The sequence below is a fragment of the Somniosus microcephalus genome, chromosome 3, assembly GCF_052327205.1.
Source record: "Somniosus microcephalus isolate GS21.2 chromosome 3, FLI_Smic_1.0, whole genome shotgun sequence".
NCBI lineage: Eukaryota > Metazoa > Chordata > Chondrichthyes > Squaliformes > Somniosidae > Somniosus > Somniosus microcephalus.
Genome location: NC_140989.1, coordinates 310,569,526 through 310,594,200, shown reverse-complemented (window position 1 = coordinate 310,594,200; position 24,675 = coordinate 310,569,526). Strand labels below are relative to the sequence as shown.

At 45.9% G+C, this 24,675-nt stretch overlaps 1 protein-coding gene across 2 annotated transcripts in view; it reads left to right on the top strand.

Annotated features, from left to right (window-relative positions):
- The first annotated feature begins 1,247 nt into the window (after nucleotides 1-1,247).
- Nucleotides 1,248-24,675, top strand: part of faf1 (Fas (TNFRSF6) associated factor 1) — a 499,151-nt gene continuing 475,723 nt past the window's right edge. Inside the window, exon 1 of one of the 2 annotated variants that reach the window (XM_085982902.1) lies at nucleotides 1,248-1,713. In XM_085982902.1, coding sequence (XP_085839028.1) covers nucleotides 1,672-1,713 — 42 coding nt within the window. In that variant the 5' untranslated portion in view covers nucleotides 1,248-1,671. The remainder of the gene's footprint in view (nucleotides 1,714-24,675) is intronic. The other variant, XM_085982899.1, reaches the window with a different exon arrangement.

The following is a 24,675-nucleotide window of genomic DNA, read 5'->3' as shown; positions in this document are numbered from 1 at the left end:
GGACAGAGGTTGCTTGACACTCCTACATAAGAAATAGGAGCAGGTGCATGCCATTCAGCCCCCCGAGCCTGCTATTTAAGGAGATCATGGCTGATCCGATTTTGGCCTCAACTCCACTTTCCTGCCCGCTCTCCATAACCCTTGACACCCCTGCAGCTCAAATATCTGTCTATCTCAGCCTTGAATATATTTAATGACTCAGCTTCCACAGTTCTCTGGGGTAAAGCATTCCAAAGATTCACAACCCTCTGAGAGAAGAAATTCATATTCTCTGAAATTCCTCCTCATCTCCGTCTTAAATGGGCGAGCCCATATTCTGAGACTCTGCCCCCTCGTTCTAGATTCCCTCACGAGGGGAAACATCCTCTCAGCATCTACCCTGTCCAACCCCCTCAGAATCTTATATGTTTCAATAAGATCACCTCTCATTCTTCTAAACTTCAATGAGTATAGGTCCAACCTGCTCAACCTTTCCTCATAATTGCTGGCACAGAGGACACTCTGTGCTGGGACAGAGGCCACTTGGCGCTCCTGTGCTGGGACAGAGGCTGCTCTGTGCTGGGACAGAGGTCGCACTACGCTGCTGTGTTGTGACAGAGGTCGCGCTGTGCTGGGACAGAGGCCGCTCGGCGCTCCTGTGCTGGGACAGAGGTCGCACTGTGCTCCTCTGCTGGGACAGAGGTAGCTCTGTGCTCCTGTGCTGGGACAGAGGCCGCGCTGCGCTGCTGTGCTGGGACAGAGGTCGCTCTGTGCACCTGTGCTGGGATAAAGGCCTCTCTGTGCTGGGACAGAGGCTGCTCTGTGCTGGGGGACAGAGGTTGCTCGGCGCTCCTGTGCTGGGACAGAGGCCTCTCTGTGCTGGGACAGAGGCCGTTCTGTGCTGGGACAGAGGTTGCTCGGCGCTCCTGTGCTGAGACAGAGGCTGCTCTGTGCTGGGACAGAGGTCGCGCTGCGCTCCTGTGCTGGGACAGAGGTCGCGCTGCGCTCCTGTGCTGGGACAGAGGTCGCGCTGCGCTCCTGTGCTGGGACAGAGGTCGCTCGGCGCTCCTGTGCGGGGACAGAGGTCGCTCGGCGCTCCTGTGCGGGGACAGAAGTTGCTCGGCGCTCCTGTGCTGGGACAGAGGCCGTTCGACGCTCCTGTGCTGGGACAGTGGCCATTCTGTGCTGGGACAGAGGTTGCTCGGCGCTCCTGTGCGGGGACAGAGGTTGCTCGGCGCTCCTGTGCTGGGACAGAGGCCGTTCGACGCGCCTGTGCTGGGACAGAGGTTGCTCGGCGCTCCTGTGCTGGGACAGAGGCCGCTCAGCGCCTCACGGGTTCTGCAGCAACACGACCAGTTGACAGCTGCGTCACGTGGAGATACTGCCGTAAATACGACGTTTATTTCCCTTCACGACAGCGTGACAAGCAAATTTGGTGAACGACGGTGCCGTAAAGTGACGAGGAAAGCTCATTCTGAGTGGGGGTGGCGGGTAAATATTTGCTCCCTTTAAAAAATAGTGTCGCGCAGTTTCGCGTTCCGTCGTTTTAAACGATAGTTGGACACTGAAGGCAGTTCCGCGAAAAGCCCTTCGACCATCGGTGCTGATTTTGGTTGATGACTGGGGGACGTTTGTTGAGAGCCGGACTCCCTCCCTCCCGAGCTGCGGAGCGCAGTTGAAGGAAACACCAGAATGGCGGCCATGGACCGAGAAATGATCCTCGCCGACTTTCAGGTGCGCTCGATGATTTTACAGACTTTTCTCACGTCTTGTTTAGCGAATTGCAGATGAAGGGGAAACTTGACTCTCTGTTTTCTGTGAAATGATGGATGTCTCCAACCGGTTACTTGGTTGTCATGTATATAATTGCCCACATGTTGCGGATCTCAAATGTAAGATAGATGTACCTGAGCCCATTATCTACCAAATAGGTATTTTATACAACCTTATATATAACATCTTATGTTTTAGATGATGGGGTTCGGTGGAAATTTCTCATTTGTCTCGAGGAATTTTATTTTTAGTTTCTTAAATACAATCCACACACACACGATTATATGCCAGTTTATTAACTGAAAGCAGCAGCTCGCATCACAAAATGCCCAGGCGAAAGTGTCTAAGGACCCCTCGTGTAGATCATCACTTGACGGGGATATGTAACCTTTGCGTTTTTGTGTGTGGTCCTGTTAAATTCGTCATAACTTTAGACCAAAGTGCAACAAGACTTGTCTGACTGGCTTCTGTAAAAATAGATTGATGTTTAGCTTAATATAAACTAACTGGTTTATATAGTTCTTCCATTGAAGGAGTTTAGGCTTCAATCTCTTTTGTAATCTATGTGAAATGTCTGGGGCAATTGCCACGTTATATGTTTGAGTTAATAGGTATTAGTGGTTTATGTTCTAAATCGAAATTCTGCATGCTCAAATGTAAAATATTTAAAGCAGGTACCAGAATATTTAAAGAAACCAAATGTTGCATATCACAAATAAAACCATAAATATATTTAGGTACATTGGCATTTACTGGGGCTTTGGAATCATTTGCCAAAATGCAAGTGCCTGCTATTATAAATGTTAAATATTTGACAAGCTGTTTAAATGTGAAAACTGGGCATGTAGAGCAACAGCTGAATTGGTGAACTACACCTAATGAAGTGATGAATAATTTATAATTTTGGTCCTGATAATTCACATTACTTTAAATTGATCATTCTGGTTTATTAGAGGATCAACGTTTATAACACCGATGAAGGCTGAAGTTCAGATGGAAAAGTCTTGACGTTTTAGAGAGAATATGAATGTCATGTGATCAGCTTCTCCAGGGATTACAATTTATTTTTAGTAGCAATTGATTAGAGCTATAGAAGTTTACAGCACAGAAGAAAGCCATTTGGCCCATCATGTCTGCCAGCTATTTGCTAGAGATTGTTATGGGAAGATACTGTTATGGGAAGATACAGATATGATAAGGGAGAGAAAAGCAGATGAAAATATAAGTTGTTGAGTTGAGATAAGGTGTTCCCCAAATGTAGAGAGGAAGAGGAAATACACCTCCTAGTGGTTATATTTAAAGCATTTTCGGTAGTACCTGGAATCAAACCATATCTTTCATGGCATCAAAGCAGCTTTTGTTCTTGAGGGGAGGGGGTGGATGGCTCTGCTTAATCTTTTGTTTTTATTATTGAGTAGCTCAGTTTCACCCATTTAAAATATGTAATGTTTTTGTGGGCCTAGTAAATACCTTCCATGGGTTGATATGGATAAATGTGTCAGTTGTACCAAAAGCAACCTGATCCTTGGTTCCCTGATGGCTCAATTGGTAAATGTAATGACTAGTGTATAACAGAGCCTTGCAGACCAGGAAGGTTCCTGATATTCAATCCTCGGTCTGTACTGAGTTAGCTCAAGCAGTGGTAGGAGGTAGCAGTTGGGGTGCTACAATTGACCAAGCGCCCCTGAGCGAAAAGGGGAAAAGTCAGTTATGGTTATAAGAAATAGGAGCAGGAGTAGGCCATTTGGCCCTTTGAGCCTGCTCTGCCACTCAATAAGATCATGGCTGACCTCGCTCAACTTCACGTTTTCTCAATATCCCTTGGTTCCCTTAGTATCTAAAATCTATCGCTCACTGTCTTGACTATTTTCAATGACTGAGCATCTACAGCCATCTGGGGTAGAGAATTCCCAAGATTCACAGCCCTTTGAGTGAAGAAATCTCTCCTCATCTCAGTCTTAAATGGCTGACCCCTTATTCTGAGACTGTGACCCCTAGTTCTAGACTGCCCAGCCAGGGGAAACATCCTTCCAGCATCTATCCTGTCGAGCCCTGTAAGAATTTTATACGTTTCAATGAGATAACCTCTCATTCTTTTAAACTCTAGGGAATATCAGCCTCGTCTACTCTGGACAATTCCCTCATCCCAACAATCATTCTAGTTAACCTTAGTTTGACTCCCTCTAAGGCAAGTACAGTATATCTTTCCTTAGATAAGGAGACCAAAACGCTACACATTACTCCAGGTGTGGTCTCTCCAAGGCCCTATATAATTGCAGGAAGACTTCTTAGCTCTTGTACTCGAAGCCTTTATTACAAACGATAACATACCATTTGCTTTCCTAATTGCTTGCTGTACCTGTATGTTAACTTTCTGTGATTTGTGTACAAGGACCCCCCCCCCCCCCCCCAGGTCCCCTCTGAATACCAACATTTACCAATCTCTCGCCATTTAAAAATATTCTGCTTTTTTGTTTTTCCCACCAAAGTGGATAACTTCATATTATATTTCATTTGCCATGTTCTTACCACTCACTTAACCTGTCTATATCTCTTTGCGTCCTCCTCGCAACTTAGTTTCCCATCTAGCTTTGTATTGTCAGCAAACTTGGATACATTACACTCTGACCCCTCATTTAAGTCATTAATATAGATTGTAAATAGCTGAGGCCCAAGCACTGATCCTTGCAGTACTCCACTAGTTACAGCCTGCCAAACTGAAAATGACCTGTTTATTCCTACTCTCTGTTTTCTGTCTATTAACCAAACCTCAATCCATGCTAATATCATAAGCCCTAATTTTGTGCAATAACCTCTTGTGTGGCACATTATCGAATGCTTTTTGAAAATTCAAATACACTGCATCCACTGGTACCTCTTTATGTACGCTGCTAGTTACAACCTAACAGATTTGTCAAACATGATTTCCCTTTCATAAATCAGTGTTGACTGTGCCCAATCATATGATTTTCAAAGTGCCATGTTATCATGTCCTTTAATAATGGCCCAGAAATTCGGGTCGGGGGCTTCCTGCGAGTGTAAGCCCCCGACCTGCACTTACCTTGCGTGCCGGCCGTTGTGCTGTGGGCCTACGTGGAATTCCGATCCTGGGCCTGCTCCAATTGCCGGCACGCAGTGCTTGCGTATCCCAGGGGCGCAGTTAGTTCGATGCGTCCCCTGGGATCACGTGGGCCATGGAGAGCCAATCGGAGCAGAGAAATGACCATTCATAAAATTGACAGGAAGAGCTGTCAAAACATAAATACTACGGGCCCCAAAACATCACTAAAACTTCAAATAATTTTTTTTTTAAATCACATTTTTAAAATAAACTATAAATTACATGAAATAATTATTTTAAACAATTTAAATTTTTGAAAAAAATAATTTTATTATCTAACGGGGCTAAAAATAAACTTACCTTGCTTTAAAGTATTTAAAAATAATAAACCTGTGGAAAAAATGTTTTAATTTTAATTAATTCACCACTTAGCTTGTAAAAAGCAGGCCTTACGCCTGCTTTTTAAAAGTGTAACTTCTGGAGACTTACCCGCCCGGGAAAACCTGCAAAAAAAACCAAAAAAAAAAACCGTAAGTTCGATGCACACGCGCAGCCTCTCCTGCGCACGCGTTCGAACTCTGAACCCCTTCTTTCAGGGGAATGGAAGTGCCGGTTTCCCGCGCATGCGCAGTGCATGCAGGAAACCGGCATCTCCATTGGGCCTACGGGTGAGTACCCCGTGCGTACTCACCCGTGGAGACCCGAAGTTCTGGGCCAATAGATTCTAGCCTTGTCCCTATGATTGATGTCAGGCTAACTGGTCAATACCTCCCTGTTTTCTCTCTCCCTCCTTTCTTGAATAGCAGGGTTACATTTGCTACCTTTTAATCCGCAGGGACTGTTTTAGAACTTGGGGAATTCTGGAAGATCAAAACCAATGCATCCACTATCTATCTACGTAGCCATCTCTTTTAAAATGCTAAGATGTAGGCAATCAGGTCATGGGGATTTGTCGACTTTTAGTACCATTAATTTCTCCAGTACAGTACTATATTTCTTTATTAATACTAATTTCTTTAAGATCCTCATTTTCAGTAGACCCTTGGTTCCCCACTATTTCCAAAATGTTTTTTGTGTCTTCCGTGAAGACAGATACGAAGTATTTGTTTAATTCTCTGCCATTTCCTTATTTCCCCATTATAATTTCTCCTGGCTCTGCCTGTAAGGGACCCACATTTACTTTCACTAATTTCTCTTTTTTACAGAATTATTCAAGCTTTTACAATCTATTTTTATGTATCCGGTTAGTTTACTCACATTATCTTTTCTCTGTCTCAATTTCTTAGCCATCTTTTGACGATCTAGATTCTTTTAGGCGTCAATCTGGTTCAACAATATTCGACTCGAACACTGTTTTCTCAAAGAATAGTCTTTTATTCTTTATCGGCCGGAGCACTCGGTCCTGCTGAACTGCTCAGAACTCAGCCGAGTCTGGAGTACTAGCTAGGAGCGAGAGCTACGGACTCCCAAAAAGTTACAGGTTATATACACTTCAAAAAGTACAAATTCATCAGTTACTACACAATTTCCCTTAGCAACACATTACCCTTCAATCACATTCTTTTGAAGACAACTTAGCTATAATCTTATCACAACATCAAAGCCCATTCTTTTACGATCTGCTTTTTGATCTAACCATCGGACCTCAAGGGCCGGTGTTTGTTTACTATAGCCTAGGTCCATTTGAGTTGTCAAACCGTGATTGAGCACTGCTCAGATACCAATTGATTATCAAAGGACAGTTGACATTACATGATCTTTATTGTTCTACAATCTAAATTGTTTCAGAGCGGAACTGCCATCTCTGCAAACTGCCATGGTCTGCAAAGTAAGGCTGAGTACCCCTTTCCGGTCTCACCTAACTAAAAGCAATCATCCCTTACACGAAGCCGTTTTGTGCCCATTCTATTTACACTGAAAGGTTCCAGACACCATTTTAATTCATCAGACTGTATTCCAATAAGGGGTACGTTTCCACACTTTTGCTGAATTCTAAAATCCTCCCAATCCCCAGGCTTACTATTTTTGGCAACATGATCAGCCTCTTCCTTTTAATCTAATACTATTTTTAACTTCTCTTGTTAGCCATGGTTGAACCAGTTTTCCTGTGGCGTTTTATTCCTCAAGGGACTGTATATTTGTTGTGAATTATGAATGATTTATTTCAATGTTTGCCATTGCTTGTCTACCATCATATCTTTTAATTTAGTTTCCCATTCAACGTAGCTAAACTCCCCTCATAGCTATGCAGTTTGCTTTGTTCAGATTTAAGACCCTAGTTTCGGACTTAAGCAAATCACTCTCGATCTCAAAATAAAATTCTGTCATATGATCACTGCACCCCAGAGGCTCCTTTACTACTATGTTATTAATTAATCCTGTCTCGTTTCATAATACTAGATCTAAAATAGCATGTTCATGAGTTGGTTCCTCGACATACTGATCTAGAAAACTATCTTGAATGCATTCCATGAACTCGTCCTCTGCACTATTACTGCAAATTTGGTTTGCTGAGTCTGTGAAAATTAAAGCCCCCCATGATTACTGTATTACCCTTGTTGCATGCACCTCTAATTTCCTGATTTATACTGCACCTGATACTAGAACTACTGTTTGGTGGGAGTAGTTTATAGGCCCCCCCTGTGTTTTCTGCCCTTTGTTGTCTCTTAGCTCCACCCATACTGATTCTACATCTTGATTTTCCAAGCTAAGATCCTTTCTCCCTACTGTCTTTATCCCATCCTTCATTATCAGTGTTTTCCATTTTGTCTATCTCTTCTAAAAGTCAAATATCCTGGAATATTTAGGTCCCAACCTTGGTCGCTCTGCAGCCATGTCTCTGTAATGGCTATTCGAACAAACCCATTTCTTTCTATCTGAGATATTAATTCATCTATTTTGTTACAAATGTTTCGTGCATTCAGATATAGTTCCTTTAGCTTTAACTTTTTTCTATTTTTCCCTGATGTCACCTTAGTCACTAATGCCCTAATACCTTTGTTAAGCTCTCTGACACTTCTTCCTGACCTGCTCTGCTTATTTTTACCCAACTCGCTACTCTATTCTACTGCCTTGACATTTCTCTTACTGGTTTTGAATTTACGCTTTCCTGAACCCTCCCACCGCTCCATTAGTTTAAAGCCCTATCTGCTGCCCTAGTTATTCGATGCAGGGCATTCTGGAGGGGGTGGGTGAACAGCCAGTTGTCGTGGTGCATATAGGTACCAACGATATAGGTAAAAACCAGGATGAGGTCCTAAAAGCTGAATATAGGGAGTTAGGAGGTAAATTTTTTTTTTTTTTTTTTTTTTTAAAAAGGACCTCAAAGGTAGCAATCTCAGGATTGCTACCAGTGCCACGTGCTAGTCAGAGTAGAAATAGAAGGATATTTCAGATGAATACGTGGCTAGAGGAATGGTGCAAGGGGGAGGGATTCAAATTCCTAGGACATTGGAACCGGTTCTGGGGGAGGTGGGACCAGTACAAACCGGACGGTATGCAACTAGGTGGGACCGGAACCGATGTTCTATGGTGAGTGTTTGTTAGTACTATTGGGGAGGGTTTAAACTAAAATGGCAGGGGGTTGGGAACCTGTGCAAGGAGATAGAGGAAAGGGAAGCAAGGATAGAAACAAAAGACCGGAAGGAGAAAAGCAAAAGTGGAAGGCAGAGAAATCAAGGGTGTAAATTAGAGGGCCACAGTAAATAAGAATTCTAAAAGGGCTAAGTGTGTTAAGAAAACAAGCTTGAAGGCTTTGTGTCTTTAATGCGAGGAGCATTCGTAATAAGGTGGATGAATTAGCTGCGCAAATAGATGTAAACGATTATGATATAATTGGGATTACGGAGACATGGCTCCAGGGTGACCAAGGCTGGGAATTTAACATCCAGGGGTATTCAATATTCAGGAAGGACAGGAAAAAAGGAAAAGGAGGTGGGGTAGCATTGTTGGTTAAAGAAGAGATTAACACAATAGTAAGGAAGGATATTGGCTCTGATGATGTGGAATCTGTATGGGCAGAGCTGAGAAATACCAAGGGGCAGAAAACGTTAGTGGGAGTTGTATACAGACCCCCAAACAGTAATGCTGAGGTTGGGGGTGGCATTAAATGGGAAATTAGGGATGCGTGCAATAAGGGCACAGCAGTTATCATGGGTGGCTTTAATCTACATATAGATTGGGCTAACCAAATTAGTAACAATACTGTGGAGGAGGAATTCCTAGAGTGTATACGGGATGGTTTCCTGGACCAATATGTCGAGGAACCAACCAGAGATCAGGCCATCTTAGACTGGTATTATGTAATGAGAGAGGATTCATTAGCAATCTTGTTGTGCAAGGCCCCTTGGGGAGGAGCGATCATAATACGGTAGAATTCTTCATTAAGATGGAGAGTGAAGTAGTTGACTCAGAGACTACGGTCCTGAATTTAAATAAAGTGAACTGCGATGGTATGAGGCACGAGTTGGCTAGGATGTATTGGGGAATGTTACTTAAAGGGTTGACGGTGGATAGGCAATGGCAAACATTTAAAGATCGCATGGATGAACTACAGAATTTGTTCATCCCTGTTTGGCATAAAAATAAAACAAAAAAGGTGACTCAACCGTGGCTAACGAGGGAAATTAGGAATAGCATAAGATCCAAGGAGAGGACGTATAATTTGGCCAGAAAAAGCAGCAAACCTGAGGAATGGGAGCAGTTTCGGATTCAGCAAAGGAGGACAAAGGGATTAATTAAGAGGGGGAAAATAGATTGAGAGTAAGCTTGCAGGAAACATAAAAACTGACTGTAAAAGCTTCTATAGATATGTGAAGAGAAAAAGATTGGAGAAGTCAAGCATAAGTCCCTTGCAGTCAGAATCGGGGGAATTTATAATGGGGAACAAAGAAATGGCAGACCAATTAAATACATACGTTGGTTCTGTCTTCACAAAGGAGGACACAAATAAACTCCGAGATGTCAGGGAACATAGGGTCTAATGAGAGGGAGGAATTGAATGAAATCCGTATTTGTAGGGAAATGGTGTTGGTGAAATTGACGGGGTTGAAGGCCGATAAATCCCCAGGGCCTGATAATCTACATCCTAGGGTACTTAAGGAAGTGGCCCTAGAAATAGTAGATGCATTGCTGGTCATCTTCCAAAATTCTATAGACTTGAACAGTTCCCATGGATTGGAGGGTAGCTAATGTTACCCCACTATTTAAAAAGGGTGGTAGAGAAAAAACGGGGATTTATAGACCGGTAAGCCTGACATCGGTAGTGGGGAAAATGCTGGAGTCCATTATAAAAGATGTAATAGCAGAGCACTTGGAAAATAGTGACAGGATCGGACAAAGTCAACATAGATTTACAAAAGGTAAATCATGCTTGACTAATCTACTGGAATTTTTTGAGGATGTAACTGGTAAAATGGATAAGGGAGAACCAGTGGATATGGTTAATTTGGATTTTCAGAAGACTTTCGATAAGGTCCCACATAAGAGATTAGCGTGTAAAGTTAAAGCACATGGGATTGCGGGTAAGGTACTGTTTTGGCTAGAGAACTGGTTGGCAGACAGGAAACCAAGAGTTGGAATAAACGGGTCTTTTTCCGAGTGGTATATTCTAGACGAGGGAACTAGATGTAATATCTCCAAGTTTGCAGAGGAGGAGGATGCAGAGAAACTCAGTATGATTTGGACAGGTTGGGTGATTGGGCAGATGCAGTATAATGTGGATAAATGCGAGGTTATCCACTTCGGTGGGAAAAACAGGAAGACATTATTATCTGAATGGCAATAGATTGGGAAAAGGGGAAGTGCAACGAGACCTGGGTGTCCTTGTGCACCAGTCACTGAAGGTAAGCATGCAGGTGCAGCAGGCGGTTAAGAAGGCAAATGGTATGCTGGCCTACATAGCGAGAGGATTCGAGTACTGGAGCAAGGATGTCTTGCTGCAGTTGTACAGGGCCTTGGTGAGACCACACCTTGAGTATTGTGTGCAGTTTTGGTCGCCTTATCTGAGGAAGGATGTTCTTGCCATGGAGAGAGTGCAGCAAAGATTCACCAGACTGATACCTGGGATGGCAGGAATGACTTATGAAGAGAGATTGGGTCGATTAGGCTTATATTCGCTAGAGTTTAGTAGAATGAGAGGAGATCTCATTGAAACTTATAAAATTCTAAACAGGACGAGACAGACTTGATGCAGGAAGGATGTTCCCGATGGTGGGGGAGTCCAGAACCATGTGTCACAGTCTAAGGATAAGGGGTAAGCCATTTAGGACAGCGATGAGGAGGAATTTCTTTACCCAGAGAGTGGTGAACCTGTGGAATTCTCTGCCACACAGGGCAGTTGAGGCCAATTCATTAAATATATTCAAGAAGGAGTTAGATATATTTCTTAAGGCTAAAGGGATCAAGGGACATGGGGAGAAAGCAGGGACAGGGTACTGAATTTGGATGATCAGCCTGTAATGAAATCTGTTTGTCTTGCCTGTGTTCGTTTTGCACTCATGTATCTTACCCTCCCCCACACGGTGTATAGTTTCACTTCCTCTTCCCTGACTAACCTGGAAGGTTCCAGGTCTTGGCTCTTGGCTCTGCCCCTGACCTCTCTTACTTAAAGATCCCAGGATCTGTATGACTCATTCCTGTGAGCCAGTCAGTGTGTTGAGATGTTAGCTCTGATCTTGGTGATTAAAAGCCAACTTGTTAAAGTCTATAACTTCTAGTTTTGTGGTTATTGAAGGCGCATCACAGCCATGATCTCATTAAATGGCGGCGCGGGCTTGAGGGGCCGACTGGCCTACTCCTGCTCCTATCTTATATGTTTCTATGATTAGTCGGGGCACTGGCCGCAGCTCAGTTTAAGTGAAGCTCGTCCCAAAAGAACAGATCCCTCTTTCTGCAGTACTGGTGCCAGTGCCTCATGAAGCAGAACTCCTGCCACCCACACCACTCGTTGAACCACGCATTTGCCCTTTTAATCTGTATGTCCCTATGCCAATTTGCACATGGCTCAGGTAACAATCCAGAGAGTATTATCTTTGAGGTTCTTATTTCGACCCTAGCTCCTCAGACTCTCTCAGCAGGTCCTCATTCCTAGTTCTACGTATGTCGTTGGTTCCTATGTGGACCATGCCAAATGAACCCTCCCCTTCCCACTCCAAATTCTTCTCCAGCCATGAAGAGATATCCTTAACCCTGGCACTGGGCAGGCAATACAGCCTTCGGAACTCCCGGTTGCTAATGCAGAGAACAGTATCTATCCCCCTGACTATACTGCCCCTTACCACTATAACATTCCTTTTCACTTGCCCTTCCCCACTTGAATGGCCTCCTATATAACGGTTCTGTTGTCAGTTTGCTCACCTACCCTGCAGACTTTGCCCTCATCCACACAGGCAGCAAGAACCTCTCTGTTGGATAAGGGCAAGGGCCGTGGCTCCTCCAGCACTGCACTTTGGGTCCCCTTACTTGCCTGACTAGCAGTTACACCCTCCTGTCCCTGACCACTAACCAGACCTGTACCACAACCGAATCTAAGGGGTTGGAGTCATACCTAGCACAAAGGAAGATGGTTGTAGTTGTTGGAATCCAATCATCTCGGCCCCAGGACATCGTTGAAGGAGTTCCTCAGGGCAGTGTCCTAGGCCGAACCATCTTCAGCTGCTTTATCACTGACCTTCCCTCCATGTTTGCTGATGATGGCACAGTGCTCAGTCCCATTCGTAACTCCTCAAATAATGAAGCAGTCTGTCTGTATGCAGCAAGATCTGGACGACATTCAGGCTTGGGCTGATGAGTAGCAAGTAACAATCGCGCCACGCAAGTGCCATGTAATGACTGTCTCCAACAAGAGAGCTTCTAACCACCGCCCCTTGACATTCAACGGCATTACCATCGCTGAATCACCCCCCCCCCCCCCCAACCATCAACATCCTGGGGGTCACCACTGACGAGAAACTTGACTGGAATAGCCACATAAATACTGTGGCTGCAACAGCAGGTCAGAGGCTGGGTATTCTGCAGCGTGTGTCTCACCTCCTGACTCCCCAAAGCCTTTCCACCATCTATAATGCACAAGTCAGGAGTGCGATGGAATACACTCCACTTGCCTGGATGAGTGCAGCTCCAACAACATTCAAGAAGCTCGACACCATCCAGGACAAAGCAGACCACTTGATTGGCACCCCATCCACCACCTTAAGCATTCACTCCCTCCAACACCAGCGCAGCGTGTACCATCTATAAGATGTACTGCAGCAACTTGCCAAGACTTCTTTGGCAGCACCTCCCAAACCCACGGCACCTACCGCTGAGAAGGGCAAGGCCAGCAGGCGCATGGGAACACCACCACCTCCAAGTTCCCCTTGAAGTCACACACCATCCTGACTTGGAAATATATCGTCATTCCTTCATTGTTGCTTGGTCAAAATCCTGGAACTCCCTACCAGCACTGGGAGTACCTTCACCACACGGACTGCAGCGGTTCAAGAAGGCAGCTCTCCACCACCACCTCGAGGGCAATTAGGGATGGGCAATAAATGCTGGCCTTGCCAGCGACGCCCACATCCCATTAATGAATTAAAAAAACCTAAGGGGTGTGACTGCCTCCTGGATCAAAGTGTCCAGGTAACTCTTCCCTCTCCCTGATGCCATGCAATTTCTGCACCTCAGACTCCAGTTCAACACCTCTGAGCTGGAGATGCAGGCACTTACTGCAGATGTGGTTGCCTGGGATTGCAGTGCTGTCCACAAACTCCAATATGCTGCAGTTGCAGCACACCTCCTGATTGATATCCAGCGACCCTTACTACAAAGTCCATTTGGATAAATGTGTGTGAAACTGCATGAGTCTCCTTGCAACAAGGAGTAGGGAAATAACCTGATCCTTGCCTAAAGTTGGTAGTCAGATAACTTTTATTGGCTGACCTGTGACAGCTCTGCTGAATTGCATGAGGCACAATAATATGTGATTCTGAATAGGAGGATCAAACCCACAAGAGGCTGGACTAAACATTTGCATGAAACATTATCAACAACTGGCAGATGAAGGATGAAATATTGTTAGGAAGTATAGGTTTCTATAAAAATTTGGAGATCTGCCATTTCATCACCCACTTGAGTTGGGACTTTCTTTCACTCTTTTTCCTCTTCTGGAGGTACTAATCCTGCTGAAGTGACTAATCCTGCTGAAGTGTAGTTTCATTGGTGCTGGCAGCCCTTCAGTGCCTTGTTCAATATGCATGTGTAATCCTGAAGAGTGACTGTCAATAGGCTTTTGACCTGATTGCTTTTGGTACTGCTGGAGGGCATCATGGCCAAAGCATATCTTGTTCTCAGCTGTGCACACGCAAGATTCTGTGATTCCTCTTCCAGGGCCCCTCCTCTCCCTGCACACGCACTTTCCAGCAGGGGTTGTTGGATAGTGATTGGGAGCAGGCGCCTTGGCTGATATTTATTTCCCCTCCTGAGCCTGGTGGTGCTGAGGCCAGTGACCGTGGACCAAGTGAGAATAACTAACTCCGTACAGACCAAGAATTAACCCTGAGGCATTCTGGTTCAGTACTTCATTGTCTTTACACACTAAGCCACTGAGGTACCAGAACTTAAATTCATTTACTCTACCTTATTTAAAAGCTCCATTTTAATAACTATCCAAAGTAATATATCAAGTAAATGCACTGTTAATGAACAGGATGTGGTAATATGGATAAGCTAGGGAGAGGGGTGTGGGGCAGTGAATGGGGAGGAAGAATGAGAGTTAGAAGAGAGGCAATGGGACAAGGGAGAGGAGGGGAGAGGCAATGGGACAAGGGAGAGGAGGGGCCCTGGAAGGGGAATCACAGAATCTTGCAGTACAGAACGAGGGCATTCGACCCATTGAACCTGTACCAGCTGTTTGAAATTTAGTTCCACACCCCAGCTTTTATTCCAAAACCCTGCAAATTAGTCCTTTTCAAGTACATGTCCAATTGCCTTTTTTAAAGTTTCTATAGAATCTGCTTCCGCCACCTTTTCAGGCAGTGTTCCAGATCTTAACAACTCTGTGTGTTGGGGGGGTGGGAATTCTCCTAATTTCCCCTTTAGTTCTTTTGCCAATTATTTTAAATCTATGACCTCTCGTTACTGACCCACTTGCCAGAGGAAACTATTTCTCCCTGATTGCTCTATCAAACCCCATATAATTTTGAATACCTCCTGTTACAGAATCATAGAATGGCTACAGCACGGAAGAAGGCCATTTGGCCCGTCGAGCCCGTGCCGGCTCTCCAAGAGCACTTCAGCTAGTTGCACTCCCCCGCCTTTCCCCCATAGCCCTGCAAATTTCTTTCTGTCAGATACTTACCCAACTCCCTTTTGAAAGCAGTGATTGAATCTGCCTCCACCACCCTTCCAGGCAATACATTCCAGATCTTAACCACTCGCCGCATAAAACATTTTTTTATTACGTCGCCTTTGGTTCTTCTGCCAATCTCCTTAAATCTGTGTCCTCTGGTTCTCGACCCTTCTGCCAACGGGAGCAGTTTCTCTCTATCTACTCTGCCAGACCCCTCATGATTTTGAACACTTCCATCAAATCTCCTCTCAACTTTCTCTGCTCTAAGGAGAACAACCCCAGCTTCTGCAGCCTGTCAATGTAATTGAAGTCCCTCATTCCTGGAATCATTCTCGTAAATCTTTTCTGCACCTGCTCTAAGGCCTTCACATCCTTCCTAAAGTGTGGTGCCCAGAATTGGACACAGTACTCCAGTTGTGGCTGAACCAGTGTTTTATGCAGATTCATCATAATGTCCACACTTTTGTACTCCATACCTCTATTTATAAAGCCCAGGATCCTGTAAGCCTTTTTAACTGCTTTCTCAACCTGCCCTGCCACCTTCAACGATTTGTGTACACATATCCCCAGGTCTCTCTGTGCACCCATTCAGGATTGTACTATTTAGTTTATATGCCCTCTTATTCTTTCTACCAAAATGTATCTCTGGTGTATGTGCCTTTAAGAGCCCCTGTGTACTGTAATGCCGGTAGTGGCCACTCGGGCTACATAAGCCTGTATAGTGTCTTGTATCTTTTAGTTCACTTCCAGACTTTGTTCAGTAAACACCTGTTAAACTAACCCCTGCATTCCGTGTCTCCATTAACACACGGATACAACAGTGGCGACGAATTGGAAACGGACTTACCTGCAATTCGGCAGCACCTCAAGGAGATTGATTCCACAGACGAAGGTCAAAGAAAAAACTGTGGTTTCACCAGCTAGCCGGGCTGGTGGCAGGTACTGCAATAATCCTTCCTGGGCGGCGGGCTGGGGCTCGATCGGCTGGCTCTGCAGCGGGGCCGAGCAGCGAAGGCGGAGGCAAACCGAGACGGAGGGTGGAGCACTCTGGAGACGGCAGGCGCTGCAAAGCAGGTCGGCGTTCGGACCAAGCAGAGGGAGGGACAAGTCCCAGAGAGTCCGGCGGGAACGAGTCTCCAACTATTTAAAAAATAGCTGTATAAATAAAAACCGCAGAGAACAGCGTTGTCGGCAGCGGCGGGAAAGCGCGGGAGGCGCCATTTTTTCTCGGCAGGGAAGAAAGGAAAGCGCGGGAGGCGCCATTTTTTTTCAGGATGCCTAAGACTGGCAATATTACTGCTTTCGATAGTGATAGAGGATTGGACCACATATGTGGAAAGAGTGGAGGTATATTGCACCGCGAATGAAATAGAGGATGATAAAAAGGCATCGGTACTTCTAAATCTAATGGGCGCAAGGACATACGGGCTGTTACGAAACTTAATCACTCCAGCCAAACCGATGGACAAGAATTTTAAGGAGATTGTTGATACCCTACAGGAGCACTTAAACCCAACACCGCTGCTGATAGCGGAACGATTCATATTCTTCAGGAGGAATCAGCACAAGAATGAAAGTAACGCTGATTACCTCACCGAATTAAGGAAGCTGTCAAAGCACTGCCAATTCGGGGCAGGACTGGCAGATTCTCTACGAGACAAATTCGTCTGCGGTCTCCTAAGCGAAGGAACACAGAAAAGGCTACTTTCTGAGAAAGATTTGACACTGGACAAGGCTTTCAGTGTGGCTGTATCATAGGAAGCAGCAGCAAGAGGAGCTGCAGAGATACAGCAAAAGCCACAGGACTTCGGCACCCATGAAATGACACTGGGTTTCGAGAGATGTTATCGCTGCGGCAGATCCACCCATGACCAGAGGGACTGCTGGTTCAAGGACAAAGCATGCAGGCAATGCGGAAAGATGGGACACATTGCACGTGTATGCCGATCTGGAAACAAAAATCCACTGACAGAAAAAAAATCAATAAGGAAAAGTACAGAAAGGTACAAATGATGACGGACAGTAGCTCTGAAGACCAGAAGAGCGACAGCGACTCCGGAAACAAGAGAATAAGCTGTCTCAAATTACATAATGTAATTGCCAAAGAAGATTACCAGACCATTTGGGTTACCCTCACGTTAGCGGGGTCCCCAGTTAAAATGGAGCTAGATACCGGATCAGCTCTGACCATCATAAGTCGACGGGATTACGAGCGGCTATTTCCGCATATACCTTTTAAAAGACACATCCATTATCTTGAAAACATATACGGGGCAGAAAGTATACCCCAGAGGGAAAATAAGGGTGCCTGTTGTACACAACGGCAAGGAAATACAGAAGTTGTATTTATACGTTCTGCAAGATGGTGGTCCACCGCTGTTGGGACGTGAATGGATCAGGAAGATACGTTTAGACTGGCACTCCATTCAGGCACTGACGGTGACCAGTAAGAAAAAAAATGATGATGACGTCATACCCGAACGATTAAAAGACATCTTGGCCAACGCCAAAGAAGTGTTTCAACAGGAACTAGGAACCTTGAAAGGCGTCGCCGCCTCAATAAAAGTGGAAGATGCGGCAATTCCCAAGTTTTTTAAGGCAAGGTCGGTGCCATATGCAATTCGTCCAGCAGTCGAGGCAGAGCTGGCGAATTTGGAAAAGGCAGGCGTGTTATCCAAGATAGATTGGAGCGAGTGGGCAACACCCATCGTCCCGGTCATGAAGAAAACGTTGAATAATGATAAATCTGAAGAACAGAGAAAAATTTGCATCTGTGGGGACTTCAAGGTGACTGTAAACCCGGTCCTTCACATGGTACAGTATCCTCTTCCGAGGATAGAAGATATTTTCGCCTCACTATCCGGAGGGAAACATTTCACCAAAATTGACTTGACACAGGCATATCTACAGATGGAGGTTGAGGAGGCCTCTAAAAAGTATCTCACGATAAACACACACACAGGCCTGTACCAGTACAATCGACTGGTTTTCGGAGTAGCATCAGCTCCAGCTATCTGGCAAAGAGCTATGGAGCAAGTCCTGCAAGGGATTCCGGGGACTCAATGCTACCTAGATGACATCCTTGTAACAGGAGACAACGAGCACCTTGCCAATTTGCAGCAGGTGCTCACTAGGCTGAGAACGGGGCCTACGAGCAAATCGCCCCAAGTGCGAATTTTTCCAGAAACAAATATCATATTGTGGCCATATAATTAACGAAGAAGGGTTGCATAAGTCACCTGAGAAAATTGAAGCGGTCATAAAAGCCCCAGCACCTGAAAATGTCTCACAATTAAGGTCGTTCCTGGGATTGATAAGTTCGGTAAAAATTTATGATAGTAATTTATCAACTCTTCACCTTCTTAACGAACTGCTACAAACTGGAGTAATTTGGAAATGGAGCGAAGACTGTAAATGTGCCTTCCATAAATGCAAAGGCTTGATCACATCCAAGGAAGTTTTGGCTCATTACAACCCATCACTACCAATCAGACTGGCGTGCGATGCATCCCCTTACGGCGTAGGAGTGGTATTATCGCATAGATTCCCTGATGGCTCGGAGCGGCCGATAGCTTTTGCGTCACGCTCATTGAACTCAGCTGAGCGTAACTATGCCCAGATCGACAGGGAAGCACTCAGCCTGGTATGGAGAGTGAAGAAATTCAACCATTACCTACACGGACAAAAATTTACCTTGTTGATTGACCATCAACCCCTCGTCTCCATATTCAACCCTAAAAAGGGCGTTCCCATTATGACAGCGCAAAGGCTACAGAGGTGGTCCCTTTTCCTAGGGGCACACCAATATGACATAGCATTTCCATGCTGTTTTGATCCTTTGTATTCTGACGGTTTATCGCGCCTACCGTTGCCAACGGTAGAAGAGGCACCTACAGTGGACCCAGTGGAGATGTTCCACTCCACCATAGTGGAATGTCTCCAGTAACAAATTCTGCCATTGAAAAGGAAACGAGAAATGACCCGACTCTCTCACGAGCCTACGATTTAACGGTGAAGGGATGGCCAGCACATGGCGAACCACTGTTGCCAGCATTCTCACAAAGAAGAGAACAGCTGTCAGTGTGCCGCGGAACCTTGATGTGTGGATCCAGAGTGGTGATTCCACCCAAACTCCAGGATAAAGTGCTAAAGGAGCTTCACGAGGGGCATCTGGGTGGAGTGAAAATGAAGAACCCAGCCAGAGCGTTTGTGTGGTGGCCAGGTATCGATGGAGACATCGAAGAAATGACCAAGAGCTGCCTAGGATGCCAGAAGGTCCAAAACGCCCCACCACAAGCCCCTCTACATCCATGGGAGTGGCCCTCATCTCCCTGGCAAAGGGTACACATCGACTTTGCTGGTCCATTTATGGACTCAATGTTCTTAATCGCGGTTGATGCACACTCCAAGTGGCCGGAGGTAATAAAGATGTCCTCCACCACCACGGAAAAAACCATCACAGTATTAAGGACCATATTTGCCAGGAATGGGCTGCTTGAACAGATCTGTTCTGATAATGGACCGCAATTTGTGTCCGAAGAATTCAGGAAGTTCTTAAAAAAAAACAAGGGTTAAGCACTACATGTCCGCCCCATACCATCCCGCCACCAATGGATTGGCTGAAAGGTTTGTCCAGACCTTCAAGAAGGCCATAAAGGCCATGGGTAATGAAGACATAAATCTACAGCATAAGGTAGATAACTTCTTGTTTGCATACAGGAATGCAACACGTGGTTACAAACCAAACTCCCGCCATGATGTTTTTCAATAAAAGACTAAGATGCCAGCTGGATTTGATCAAGCCAAACTTCAGAAGGGACGTAGAGAACCGGCAATTTCAAGGCATGAATGAAAGGCCAACTAGAACCTTCCAGATAGGTCAACAAGTTTTGGCCCGGGACTACCGTACCGAGAAATGGCAGCCTGGAACTATTTGCACACGACTAGGACCGCTGATGTATACCGTGGACATTGGAGAAAGCATAATAAGGCCCCTTGCTGACCAGATCATAGAGTCATCCGAAAAGGGACAACCTACACCACAACTCTATATATGCCTAATGATGAAGCAGAGATACCCATAGTATCTACCTCTGATCCGGTGATACTGGAACCAGATGAACCCGACGCTGGCATTCAAGCCGAATCGACCTTGCCAAAAGAACCTACTACACCACTGAAAACTACTACACCACTGAGGCGTTATCCGGACCGAGTCAGGAAGCCTCCAGAGAGACTGACTTATAATTGATTAACTGCAGCAAATGTGTAGATTATTGTTCTTGTAAACATGTTTATTAATATTACTTAAAATGTTATGTATTGGTTGTCTAAAAGGGGAGGAGTTGTGGTGTATGTGCCTTTTAAGAGCCCCTGTGTACTGTAATGCCGGTAGTGGCCACTCGGGCTATATAAGCCTGTATAGTGTCTTGTATCTTTTAGTTCACCTCCAGACTTTGTTCAGTAAACACCTGTTAAACTAACTCCTGCATTCCGTGTCTCCATTAACACACGGATACAACAGTATCACTTCACACTTTTCTGCGTTAAATTTCATCTGCCACGTGTCTGCCCATTTCACCAGCCTGTCTTGTCTTCTTGAAGTCCATCACTATCCTCCTCACTGTTCACTATACTTCCAAGTTTTGTGTCATCTGCAAATTTTGAAATTGTGCCCTGTACACTCACATCCAAGTCATTAATATATATCAACAACAACTTGTATTTATATAGCGCCTTTAATGTAGTAAAACATCCCAAGGCATGTCACAGGAGTATTAAAAGACATAAAATTTGACACCGAGCCATAGGTTAATTAGGGCAGGTGACCAAAAGCTTGGTCAAAGAGGTAGGTTTTAAGGAACGTCTTAAAGGAGGAAAGAGGGGTAGTGAGGCAGAGAGGTTTAGGCAGGGAATTCCAGAGCTGAGGGCCTAGGCAACAGAAGGCACGGCCACCAATGGTTGAGTGATTATAATCAGGGATGCTTGAGAGGGCAGAATTAGAGGAGTGCAGATATCTCTTTGGGTGGGGGGTGGCTGAAGGAGATTTGAGATAGGGAGAGGCAAGGCATTGGAGGGATTTGAAAACCAAAGATGAGCATTTTGAAATCGAGGCGTTGCTTAATCGGGAGCCAATGCAGGTCAGTGAGTACAGGGGTGATTGGTGAATGGGACTTGGTGCGAGTTGGGAAACGGGCAGCCGAGTTTTGGATGACCCCAAGTTTGGTAGGTCTCGCATTGGACTCAACAGTCACCTGAGAACTCATTTTTAGTGCGGAAGCAAGTCCTCCTCGGTTCCAAGGGACTGCCGACGAAGACGACGACCTCAAGTTTACGTAGGGTAGAATGTGAGAGGCCAGCCAGGAATGTGTTGGAATAGTCAAGTCTAGAGGTAACAAAGGCATGATGAGTGTTTCAGCAGCGGATGAGCTAAGGCAAGGGCAGAGACGGGCGATGTTACGGAGTTGGAAATGGGCGTTCTTAGTTAGGCTGCGGATATGTGGTCGGAAGCTCATTCCAGGGTCAAATATGACACAAAGGTTGCGAACAGTGTGGTTCAGACTCGGACGGAAGTTAGAGAGAGAGGGATGGAGTCAGTGGCTCGGGAACGGAGTTTGTGGCGGCGACCGAAAACAATGGTTTCGGTTTTCCCATATTTAATTGGAGAAATTTTCTGCTCCATCCAGAACTGGATGTCTGAGAAGCAGTCTGACAATTTAGTGACCGTGGAGGGGTTGAAAGAAGTGGTAGTGAGGTGGAGCTGGGTGTCATCAGCGTACATGTGGCAACTGACACTCTGTTTTTGGATGATGTTGCTAAGCGGCAACATGTAGATGAGAAATAGGTGGGGGCCACGGATCGATCCTTGAAGGACACCAGAGGTAACGATGCGGGAGCGGGAAGAGAAGCCATTACAGGTGATTCTCTGGCTACGATTAGATAGATAAGAACCAGGCGAGTGCAGTCCGACCCAGCTGGATGACGGTGGAGAGGTGTTGAAGGATGGAGTGGTCAACCGTGTCAAAGGCTGCAGACAAGTCAACAAGGACGAGGAGGGATAATTTACCTTTGTCACAGTCACAAGGGATGTCATTTGTGATTTTGAGAGCCTTTTCGGTACTGTGGCAAGGGCAGAAACCTGATTGGAAGGATTCAGGCATGGAATTGCGGGAAAAATGGGTCCGGATTTGGGAGGCAACAACACATTAAAGGACTTTGGAGAGGAAAGGGAGGTTGGAGATGGGGCGGTAGTTTGCAAGGACGATGGGTTGGCTTTTTGAGGAGAGGGGTGATGACGGCAGATTTGAGGGAGAGGGGGACAGTACCCGAGGAGAGAGAACCATTAACATGGGAGCCAGAAAAGGAAGTTGGGTGGTCAGCGGTTTGGTGGGAATAGGGTCGAGTGAGCAGGAAGTGGGTCTCGTGGACAAGATGAGCACGGAGAGGTCATGAGGGGAGATCGGAGAGAAACTGGAGAAAGATGTGAGTTCAGGTCAAGGGGGAACCTTAGAGGAAGTTTGGCCCGGTGAGCTCGAAGAAGGAAGGGAAGTGGCAGAGGCAGCTGAATGGATGGTCTCAATCTTGGAGACAAAGAAATCCATGAGCTCTTCACACTTGTTGTTGGAGGTGAGGGTGGAGGAAACGGGGGAGAGGGATTTTAGAAGACGGTTAGCAGCAGAGAATAGGAGCCAGGGTTTATCTTTGCGTTCCAGAATGATTCTGGAATAGTGAGCAATTTTGGTAGACGAGAGCAGGACTGATAATGCTTTGTGGTCCAGCCAGATCTGGCGGTGAATGGCTAAACCAGTTGTCCGCCATATCCGTTCAAGTCTGTGTCCCTTGGATTTAAGGGAGCGATAATGAGGGCTGTACCGGGGGAGCGGCCATGGTGAGAGTAATTGTTTTAATAGGGACTAGGGCATCAAAGGTGGTGGTGGTGGTGAGGGTGTGGTTGAGCAGATCGGTAGCTGCAGAAATGTCATGATGAATGGAGGGCCAAAGGCTGGACAGTTGGGATTTCATAAGTGTAGTTGTAAGAGTTTTTTTTCCAGGGGCGGACACAGAAGTAAGTAGGGTTCGGGGGTTGGGTGGAGAGCGAAATGAGGAAGTGGTCAGAGATGGCCCTATCTGTGATTGACATGATGGGAGTAGCGAGGACATGAGATGGGAAGGTTGAAGGCAGGTGGCAGTGACTATGGGTTGGGAAGTTTACATGGAGGGCGAGATTAGGGGGAGGGGGGGAAATGATGGTAGGTTTGTGAACTCGGGAGAGAGAGCATGATGAATTGAGATGGAGGTTGCAATCACTGAGGAGAAGTCGTTTGGTGCTGAGGGAGGAGAGCAGTGAAGATATCTCGGTAATAAAATTTTTATGGTGCCTGGGTGGATAGTAGAGTACAAGAATTTAGATGAGGTGAGAAGGGTGGAATAAGGTGAATTGCTCAAAGGAGGAGAAAGTGCCGTAGGAGTAGGGTGACAGACCATGTTAAGTTGTGATTTGGTGATGAGAGCCACATCGCCGCCACGGCAGTATGAGCGGGGCAAGTGGTGGAAGATATAGCCAGGCGGGGAGACTTTGTTTAAGGGTAAGATATCATCACCCCTCAACCAAGTTTCCGTCGGAGCCATGATGTCGATGCAATCATTCACGATAAGCTCATGGATGACCAGGGCCTTGTTCGCAAGTGAACGGACATTCTGCAGGGAGATGCGGAGAGGGTTGGTAATGGCTGCCCCACTGCCAGCGTCCACAGGGTCAGCGCTGGGGGGATGAGTTGGATGGGGAGGAGATTGGCAAGATTTGCCCCCAGTGGGCATGCTGGGCGGGAAGGTCGTCGAGAGAGTCGGATGGACAGTTGGGGTTGCTGCTTGTAAGGCGGCAGCAACGAGTGCCTCGATGGGCCCTTCGTAGGATGCCAATAGAGGCACAGAGGGAAGCTGTTGGCTTATCTAAGAGGGAGTCAAGCCTGGGACGGCGGCAGGACATTAGGAAAGTTGAAGAGTAATGAAGGATTGGGGTAGGGATTTGGGAGGGCGGAGTATCCGAGAGGAGAGATGAAAGGCATGATGACAGGAGCGAGCGGTTGGGGAGGGATAGAGCGGAAGGACAAGGGGGGTGAAAAGGAAAAGTATTGAATGGCTCGAGTCCGGAGCGGCAGCCAAAGTGCGCACGCGAATGGACACAGGAAAAGCTCAGGTTACATAGGCCTGTTTAAATGTAATAATTAATAGAATATCTATTTCCTGGTAGCAGGGAATAGGTTGGAGACAACAGTAGGGAGACCAGGGTCAAAGTCAGAGGTCCTATGGAAGGACAAAACCGACGTAAACAGGATGGTGCCGGTACGGAGCATCGATGAACCGCTGTCCAAAGCAGGTGAGTGAAGTTCAAAAGCTATTTGAAGAGTAGAGAGTTCTACCCTAAATGATGGCTAAATTGACGCAAGTTGGAGGTCACCGTAGATCAAAGCGGCGGAGAAAAAATAAAACCACAAGCCAGCGACCAGCAAAGCTGAAAACCGGTAGAACCAGTTCA